The 10,508-nt window shown below is 34.3% G+C and overlaps 2 protein-coding genes across 2 annotated transcripts; both read right to left on the minus strand.

Moving 5' to 3' along the window:
• Positions 1-1,472: 1,472 nt before the first annotated feature.
• On the minus strand, positions 1,473-7,495 carry LOC146530358 (uncharacterized). Its single transcript, XM_085200920.1, has 5 exons — positions 7,297-7,495; positions 3,964-4,113; positions 3,475-3,651; positions 3,124-3,238; positions 1,473-2,120 (listed from the first exon to the last, which is right to left on the minus strand). The coding sequence occupies exons 2-5, from the start codon at positions 4,028-4,030 to the stop codon at positions 2,000-2,002; spliced, it is 480 nt and encodes a 159-aa protein (XP_085057046.1). The 5' UTR covers positions 4,031-4,113; positions 7,297-7,495; the 3' UTR covers positions 1,473-1,999.
• Positions 7,496-8,491: 996 nt separating this feature from the next.
• Positions 8,492-10,012, minus strand: LOC146530359 (uncharacterized). Its single transcript, XM_085201133.1, has one exon. The coding sequence runs from the start codon at positions 9,828-9,830 to the stop codon at positions 8,508-8,510; it is 1,323 nt and encodes a 440-aa protein (XP_085057259.1). The 5' UTR covers positions 9,831-10,012; the 3' UTR covers positions 8,492-8,507.
• Between the last annotated feature and the right edge of the window lie 496 nt (positions 10,013-10,508).

The following is a 10,508-nucleotide window of genomic DNA, read 5'->3' on the forward strand; positions in this document are numbered from 1 at the left end:
ATTTAAATGTATTGATAATAAGTATTGGGTTTTTGTATTAACAATTAATGCTAGTTTGAATTAAATCGGTTCATAAATAAAAAGTTAGTCAATATAAAGTATTGCATACGGCAATAATGCTGCAAATATAAGTTTTATAGACTTTCCTGAAATGTCAAGTTTTCAATGTTGTCTATAAAATTCTTCTTCCTCCTGGCATTAATCCCGGCTATTGTCAGGGTTTGCCCTCCTACTCAACCTACTCCACTTTGCACGGTCTTTTGCGTCCTCGGTGGTTAGACCATTGGCTCTCATGTCCTGCATCACGACATCCAGCCAGCGCTTCCTTGGGCGTCCAGGAGGTCTCACTCCAGGAACTGATATAGCAAGGCACTTGCATCCGACATAGTTCTTAGGCCGGCGCGTAACGTGGCCAAACCATCTCAGACGACGCTCTTGGAGCTTATCCGCTACGTCACGGACCCCAAGACTACCTCGAATGAATGTGTTGCGTATGCGGTCAGACCGCGTTACGCCGCACATCCACCTCAGCATCTTCATTTCCGTGACGTGAAGCTCCTGAGTGTGCCGAGATAGTGCCGGCCAACATTCGCTGCCGTATAAAAGAACCGGTCGGATGATGCTCTTGTATATCAGCCCCTTGAGCTTGGGCGGTATTCTGCGGTCGCAGACCACACCAGTGACCCCCCGCCATTTGGCCCAGGCAGCGCTTATCCGCCCTTGGACATCGTGATCGATGCCTCCAGACTCGTGCATAACGGATCCAAGGTACCTGAACTTCTCCGACTTAACGGCTGGCTCAGGACCTATAAGGATGGTGCTCGAGTCCCGGGTCCCGCAGGCCATGTACTCTGTCTTCGACACATTTAGTTTAAGACCGCCGTTTTCAGGCGTACCCTTCCAGAGGTTCACTTTACGCTCCAGCGTCAGTCGGTTCTCGGCAATGAGTGCTATGTCGTCGGCATACATCATCAGCCATGGAGGCTGGTCCTGGATGTGAGCCGAGACAGTATCGAGCACTACATTGAATAAGAACGGACTAAGAGCCGAGCCCTGGTGAACCCCTACTGTAATCGGGAAGGGTCTAGTGTCGCCAACAGCAGTCCTAACCATAGAAGCGGAATCGTGGTACATGTCTCTGATAATCTCAATATAGGCCTCAGGCCCTTTGGATCGCAATGCCCACCAGATACACTGACGAGGCACACAGTCAAAGGCCTTCTGCAGATCTAAAAAGGCCACATGCAGAGCTCTCCTTTTTTCCCTGCATGCCTCCATCAAAGTTCTGAGGGCGAAAATGGCGTCCATGGTGCCCGATCCTGGCTGAAATCCATATTGAGACTCAGAGATAGTACACTCTCGGCGGAGCCTGAGGTCGATCATGCGCTCGAAGAGCTTCATGGTATGACTCATAAGCTTAATGCCCCTATAACTACCAAATAAAAAATAAAAATTATTATGTTAATTATTATGTTGTCTATAAAATTATTATGTTATTAAATCACGAAACTAATTCAAGCGAGCAAAGTCCTGTCAAATTCCGTCACACGTGATGTCTCAAAATTAATATGTGAGGAAGATGATGCGTGAGAAACGGAAGTTTATAATAATGTGCAATATATAATTTAAATAGAAATTGTTTACTTTGTCAATTATAGCAATTTATTAATATTATCCATATAAAATTTGAACCAGCAACATTCAAAATTAAAATTTGATACTACATATTGGATATATGAGAAAAGAAAACATAAAAATATAATATTTAATAACAATATTAAACATTATAAAAAACACAACTCTTATTATTTAGTTAAAATTATATAAAAAAAACCTAAAACCTAATTATATAAAAGCTTAAACTTAAAAACTTCAAAGTAGTGACACTAAAAAACTTAACTTACTTACATATCAATATCTAACTACTTAACTAATTAAGACTAATTTAAACTAACTTATAAAGTATGAAAAATTATAAAAATTACATTATAAATATCTGTTAGCTTCTCACATAAACGATGGGTACGATGAACAATAGGAAGGGGTTCAAAGAAGGTAGTGGGTTCGATTCATTGCAAGCGTCCGCGTCGTTGCAGCTTTGGAGACAGCCATGGACGTATCTGGAATTATTTTTAACACTAAGTAATAAAATCTAAGTATTAGAACGTAGATTAGTTGACAATACTATATTTTTTACATTTTTAAAGTGTTATTCCCCACTTACGAAAGAAAAAATACTTTTTAGTAAACATTTAAAAATTTCAACATGGCGGGATTAAAACCCGCGCCTCTTGGAAACTGTCCAAACTCTCTGATCCACTAAGCCATACGTTGTCATCGGGCTACGCCGAAATTGTTATATGTTTCTTACAACTTATTCTTGTTGCTAGTACTTATCTCTGTAGGGATATTTTTATCTTCAATACAACTTTATATATATAAATGTCTATATATAAAGTTTGTACTGACAACGTAGCATACCATTACATTTCCTAACTGGGTCACAAAAAATTTATTACGTCACTTTATTCAATACTATTAGTACTAAAAATAAAAATAGCAATTAGAACGCCATCTCAACCATAATGGTACAAATGTTTGTTTATTCTATAATAATACTTATGATATCATCTACTCCATACGACTACGACTGTGCACTAAACATAATATTTGTGGGTCCCACTGGTCTGGTCAATCATTGCGGCCAGTTCAGGAAAACGATCGAGGAAATACTCCACCAATTACTATTGCACACTGTCTTAAGATATCTGGTCAACTATGACTTCGAACTTCGACTTCAGATAATATAATGCCCATCCAGCTTTCATCAAATAAATGATTATTTTAAGCCCTTGTTGATTGGTTGAGGTAGTTGACAACCATCTTCAAGGATAAGGAGTTAAAATGTGTACGTACTACCAATACTTCACACCATAATAGAGAAGGCAGAGGGAACCTAGTGCTAAAACACTCCGTCCCCCATTACCGCTGAATTCTGTAAATATTCTTTGTATAATAAAAATTCATTTCCTCGAGTGAGGATTGAACCCAAACCAGTCGCGATTACAGTCACACACATGTCCCTGGATCACGGCTGGCCTGCTACCAAGTACCAATACTAACCTGTCATTATAATAGAATCGTCCGCAATGCGACATGCGTATGATCTCGGTGTCGGTGGTGGCGGTGCCCGAGTCCAAACCGCAACCGCGTACTGTGATTGTTTCACCTGTGTCATCTGGAATTGAAATATTGTTTTTCTTTTATTTAATATAAAAATAGTCTTATCGGTTCCATACCATAATTTCATAGTTATAAAAATATTTTAATTTCAGTTCAGTTTACACTATGCCAAAAGGCCGATGTGGCATAGGCCCAAAACTTATGCCACTATGACACAACGGCCTCATAATCTCCACATGTATACAACAAAAGATCACTGTACCCCTCAATGGGTACACATGAACAACTCACCAAAAACACCAGCTATCTTAATACACGAAGTGGCTGGAAACAGTCCATCTCTTCCCTTCCTTCCCCCCATGCAAGGGGACTCCAGCATGTTGAGGGAATGGTTGTTGTGAAAGGGGTCATCACAGGGAGGGAAACGACCATTCATTGATACGCATTTGAAGCAGTCTATGCTGTGTGCTGGAAAAGTAGTGAGTTCGATTAATAAATATATACGATTGGAATTATTTAATGTATATTATAAGTATCTTTCGGCATTTTGCATTCTCGTTGAAATAAGAAAGAAAGAAATTAATTTCCTCGCTCCGATGACAAAGCAAAGCGCGGCGTTTGTTCCCCCATTCAAAATTCCACCATAAATCTAGAAGTTTCGGCGTTAAGGCGAAGGGAGGACGGAGTGTCTTAACACTATGTCGTCCACCTACCCTGCTAAAAAAATCATTAGTCTCTACGTTGTTTCATTCTTTAAGTGAAAAAGTTTTATGTACTCACCTATGGACAAACATGATAAGAAGACTATTGTAGCAATTAAAATAGTTTTGTTTGTGGGCAGCTCCATATCTTTATTCTGACACTAGGAGTGGCCACAAGACAATTCTGTGGCAATTCTTTCAGGACACGACTCACTCGACCTCCTGATACCTAGGCAAATGAGAATCGTGTCAAAAATATCTTACTAGAAGCTTGTGAGGATTCCTCGAAAATTTAAAATGTTATTAGCTAGATACGGGCTTAAGTTGCTATTACAGTAGTTTTATAAATAAAAAAATAAACAACATGTGACGCAGACCGCGTGGTTTAACACGACCGTGGGAATATTGTAACGTTTTGCAAAATAATGTAAGAAAATACATATTTTTTTATAAAAAATATCAGTGTTATGCGAGTCGGTTTAGCTCCCTGAGGGATCCGTACCAATTTCATGATTGTAGTCCAACGGGATAGTGGCTTATAAAAATTGTCAATGAGTGTAAACTGAACTCATAATTTTTAAAGACAGATGGCCTCTAAAACTACGATTTTTTTCCGAATTAAAAAAGGAGAAATCCGTAAATAATTAATTTTAAATAGTGAATAAATATATTCTATTACTATTTTATAGCTTTTTTTTTTAGTTTCACTCTGTATATAGCACTGCAGGATAGGCGAAGGGAACCTAGGAACTAATGTTAAGACACTATGTTCCGCATTTTCCGCCGAATTATGGAGGCCTTGCGTGTTGAGTGGCGGAACTCAACGCCGCGCTTTGCCTCATTATCAGAAGCAAGGCAATGAAAATGGTTAATAATTTATTTCCTCGTGGTCAAATCAAATTCACGACCTGCTTGTGCGTGTCCTCCCCTGCGCCTGCAAGTTCTATCACTCAAAACGCAATGACAGAGTTCTGTGAAAAGTAGAGTACGGAAATGTTTTATGGGAACGGAGTGTCTTTACACTAGGTTCCCAGGCTCCCTCTGCCTACCCTGCTAGGTGTGGGATACCGCATGAATCTAAAAAATAATGATTCGTCATTCTAAATCATTACTAGGTATGTAAATGAAAATACAAGTTTTTTTCAGTCTCTTTTATAAAGTGAAAATTATTTACAATTACAACAGATGAATGATGATAGACAAACACAAGCAATACGGCGAAGTTGATTAACGCCACTCTTGACGTAGAACAGACTACGCCCACGTTTTCTATATAAAATTAGTTGTAGCCGGCAACTCTCTAAAACATTTTTTTTAGCTTTACCCTGTAACCCGCACATGGCAAGATAGGCAGAGGGCCTGTAAACTTGGTGTTGAGACACTTCGTTCCCATTAAGACACTTCCGTTCCTCACTTTCCGCTGAATTCTGGAGGTATCGCGTATAGAGTTGCGCAACACAACGCCGCGCTTTGATTCGTTACCACAACGAGGAAATTAAAATACGAAATATGTCATTCCCTCGAGTGGGAATCGAACTTACAATCAGTCGCATTTACAGTCGCACGCTTTATTCGCACGCTCACGTTATTTCCCGTTCCGGTAGCAATTACGGGATATCCTGTCTTAGTGTTCCCTTACGCTTACAAAGCAACCTACATGTTAAATTACAGCGTTCTAATCCGCTTATTTTATTACCTATTCGTTGTTTATCATTAACTAAATAACGAAAGAGATTCATTCACTAAATTGAAATTAAATGTTGTTAGTGTTATTATTATAGCATTATTATTGTAATTAAGTATGTTTTCTTTTAATATTTACTGTAGTAGTATTAGTGATATTGTAGTAGAAAATAACCGTCTTCCATTTTTTTACCTTCACGCTGTAAGCCGCCTGGAGCCGGGTAAAACCGAGGGAACCGAGCTAAGACATGCAGTTCCTTACTATCCGTACAAACTTTCCTGATATTGAGTGTTGATCAGAGAAACTGAACGCCATACTTGGCCTCACCAAAACGAAGAAATGAAAATAATTATGCCTAAAAACTAAAACAACCTTTACATATTGTCATATTTTCTGACTCCAAGAGTTCTCCAACACATTGCTCGATGTACCTCTAATCCTAAAGGTATTCCCGTAGCATTTAATATTTTAAAATTAATTCATGAGTATGATCAGCAGAATAAATTAGTAGTCTTACAATGGATCCCTTCACACGTTCATATTTTAGGTAATCAAATTGCTGATACACTAGCCAAGGAGGGAATTACGGATGGTGTTCCAATGACTATCGAACCGGTATCTTCTGATTGTGTTTATTTAATTAGGAATTTGTGTTACTCGTTTTGGAAGGAATATTTTGATTAACGATCTCTAACTAAGGGTATTTGGTACAGAACTATTCAAGCAGAACCTTCAATAAAATCGTGGATTGACTCTGTTTGCCTAAATAGAAAAGATAGTGTGACGTGTTTAAGACTTAGGTCGGGACACATTCCATCAAACAAATTCGCATTTCTAATGAAAAAAAATGATTCTCCTAATTGTTGTATATGCAACACCATAGATGACGTATATCATGTTACGATGGAATGTGTCCAGAATGAGCCTCTGAGACGTCGGTTAATTTGCAGAGATTTCTACAATGATATAGGAGCATGTAATAGTGCTTTAGCAGTGCCAGACTCTGTGTTAGGAAAAAAAATATTGTATATAGTTCAGAATAAAAATAATTGATTGTAACTAACATTAATTAGAATGTTAACCAAACAGGGCGGCATGGTCGTTGTCACGACAAAGCTCTTAAATAAAAAGAAAAAAAAAAATAAGTGCAAAGAAAATTTAAAAACCTTTTTCGAAAATATCACTTAATACGACAATGATTTTTTTCTAATCTTCTGAAATAATATCAGAATACTTTTAGAAACATTAGCGACGCCTATTTTTCATATACTTAAGTATTTAATTACGAATAATAATGTTATCTATCAAAAATTGTAAATAAATTTTTTTAGATACATTGATATATCTTTAAGGAGCTTATATATATATATATATATATATATATATATATTTTTTTTAATTCATTAAGTAATTTTTCAACATTACAAAGTCTATAATAAACAGCCTTTAGCAGAATCCAAATTTGTTTTAAAAAACTAAAACTTTCAGCAAAAAAAATAAAATATAAGAAATTAACATTTAATAGACTTGTTTTTTTAATTTCATTTAATAACTAAAAACTCGAATAACAAAATTATACATATTGTAACTTAAAAAATGAATAATACCTTAATTTATCTATTTCACCATATAAAACAAAAAATAAATTAAATAAATACAATATAATTATCATTCAACAAAACTGAATTACCGACATCAAAGAAAATTATAAATAGCATATTAGCTTACCGTGCAGGTGAGAATTAATCAATAACCGCTTTTCCGTAATGGCGAATAACTTTTTACATTTATGTAATAATTATATATTATTGTATATTAATTATAAATCAGTTTTTATATGATTTAACTTAATAACTACTAACGTGTAGCGTTCATTAAAAATATTGACTAAAAGTAGAACCTCGGTTGTTGCTGAAAGATTTTCCGTAGTGCTGCCAGTGTTGAGAATTTTCAGTAGCACGATTTTGGTGTAATTTATTTTACTTTTTGGGCAGAATTATGAGACCGTGTAACCGTAAACGTTCAATACTTGCAATAATAGTATTGATTATAAAAAAATATATTTATTTCAAATAAAAAAAACTAAGATCGCTTTTGTTTTATGAAAATTTATATTCCTATATATTATTGCGTATATTATATTATTTTATATAATAAAATTTAAATTTTTATAGTTATAACACAATAGTTACACAAAATATGTCGTTTCATCGATTTACAGGATGGAAGCGTTAGCGCTCCTTTTACGAAAACAGCATATAGGGTAACATATTTCAAACCCACTCCACTATCACTCAAGGAAATTAAATATTTGAAATTTTGATTTCCTCGCGGGTAACGAAGCAAAGCGCATCATTGCCATCTGCCACTCAATGGACATGCTACAAAATTCAGCAGAACATGGGGAACGGAAAAGTCTTGAGGGAAACCTAGTATATTAACAGTTGTCCACAAAAGTTATCACTAGCATTCCTTGTATTCCAGTGCATGAGACTTGTACTTGACTTGCTTTATTGAATTTATATAATATAAAAAATATAAATGTTCTAAGTGATCTAAATTCAGAAATAAAAAATTTTAATTGAAGCCGTTGTGGTGCAGTGGAACAATCGTGTGACTGTAATGAATTATTTAATATTCTCAGTCTCTCTGGTAACAAAGCAAAGCACGGTATTGAGTTGTACCACTCAACACGCAATATCTTGAAAAATTATCAGAAAATGGGGAATGGGGTGTCATGCTTGGTTTCCTCCCTTTCATTTTTTTCGCATTGGAAATCACATCCCAACCCTGCTTTAAGCGAAAACAGCATGAATCTAAAAAATAATAAAAAACACTTTTCGCACACCAATCTGTGAATAGGATTATAGTGAAAATACATAAATACAGATAAAACTCATAACTCATATTAAAACAAAACAAACATAAAAGAAATTGATTTATTTTAAACTGCTGCTGCTGCTTTTTAACACAACACACTCATATTTACAAGGATTAATAATTAATTTGTAATCTGTACATTCCAAAATATTATAAGGTTTATATAATTTAAAAACATCATCTTTTTTCATATTATTTTTATGTATATATATATTATTTAGAATAATTAAATATTTCTCATTATTTACATCTGAAACTTCAATTAAATGGCAGCCATATTTAATATTAACATTTGTAATTCTATAAATTAGAAAGTCCTCACTCGGTAATATAAAATTAGAGTTAGCAGCTAAAAATCTTTCATGAAGCCATAAAGATGTATTTGCATTTTGTTTTTTCTTAAGAGCATTTAGTCGAAATGCCAACCCATCTTTTTTATACCTAGCCTTTTTGCTTATTTGTGAATCATTTTCATAATTTAGGCTATTTGAAGAATATTTGCTTTCTGTTTTAACCATTGGTTCTAGTTCCGGTTGAGAATTGATAATTTCAATATCTTCAATACTTATTGAACTATTTCTCTCGCTTTCCGTTTCACTTTCATTTATAGATGCACTTTGAGATGTATTCGAACTGAAATGACTATCAAAATATGATTTAACTTTCTCTACTAATGGTAAATTTGAATTTATTGAAGAAAAATTGTCTTGAATATTATCTAAACTATTAAATCTATTATCAGTATTTTTTATATTTCTCAATAAACTTTTTGATGAATTTTGAATTTGTCTTGTGTCTTTACTTGTTATAGATTTTGATTTCTGGCTTAACTTTAATATAGGTGATTTACTTTGTTCCTCACATGTTATGTCTTTCCTTTCGGTTTTAGGATTAAATAGGTTTTTTTTTACTTTAGGTGCATTTATTGGTGAAATATGCTTAAATGACAGAATAGGGCTATCCAATTTTTCTTTATAGCTACAACTCTTCGTTTTGCTTAAAATAATTGGTGATTTATCTACATGTTTTAAATTACATGGTACAAAATGTCTTTGAGAGCTTGTTAAAAGTGGTGATTTACAAATTATCTTAGGAGACTCTTTTCTAGAAGATTCTGGGGATAATTTGATAATGCTTTTGTTTCTTTGCTCTGATTCTATAAAGGTTATATCCAGTTGTGAAATATTTTTGGAACGTTTACTTTTATTTACTACTCGTTTTCTTTTCTTATGGCATATATTTTTAGATATTTTAGCGTTTTCGTCGTTGATACAGTTCTCGTAGTCGCTACAATCACTACTCCAGATTATTACTTCTGAATCTTCTTGAGAATTTAATAAATCAAATTTTGATATGAAACTGTTTTCTAAATTATTCTTCATTTTTGTTTTAAAATATTGTAGGTAGTTTGTTTATTGTTGATTTAAATCACACGTTAAGATTTGCAAAATTGATGCAGTTACTAAGGCTTTGAAGTTTGAATAAAAATAAAATATTCAATATTACAGTATGTTGGAAAGTACTGTCTGTGATATTAAATTAAATATAAAAATACCACAATTTGAAAATTGATATATTGCTTGTCTCCTTTACACAGATTAGAAAAAAATGTTTTCCTTTTTACGTTATAGTATAGTGTTTTGATTCTAATATCAGTTTTTTTTAATAAATAATACCGGTAATGGAGGTAAGTCGAGGTAAGTGTGTGACAGTAAACGTGACTGCTTGTAGATGTGGGTTCGATGTCCAACCGAGGAAATAAAATCTCTCCCTTGTATCCCGCATAGGGCAGCGGTGTAGCAGGCCACTGACGACGGAGATACAGCGTGAAACTGAATTGGTTTTTTTTTATTTTATTTAAGGAATTAATTTTAATTTGTTTTTCAAAATTGTAACAATCTTTAACAATGTCCAATTAATATAATACAAAACAATTCAAAGTTATTTAAAAATTTAATTTATTTTAATACAGGAGGTAATTATCTACATGCACAATGGGTTAGATTAAAACGATTAACGCGATGTGACAAAGCTTTTTATTCTTACTATTCTTATTTTTA

This window comes from Heliconius melpomene, chromosome 17, assembly GCF_056956725.1.
Source record: "Heliconius melpomene rosina isolate 202511_hmr_F chromosome 17, ASM5695672v1, whole genome shotgun sequence".
NCBI classification, from domain to species: domain Eukaryota; kingdom Metazoa; phylum Arthropoda; class Insecta; order Lepidoptera; family Nymphalidae; genus Heliconius; species Heliconius melpomene.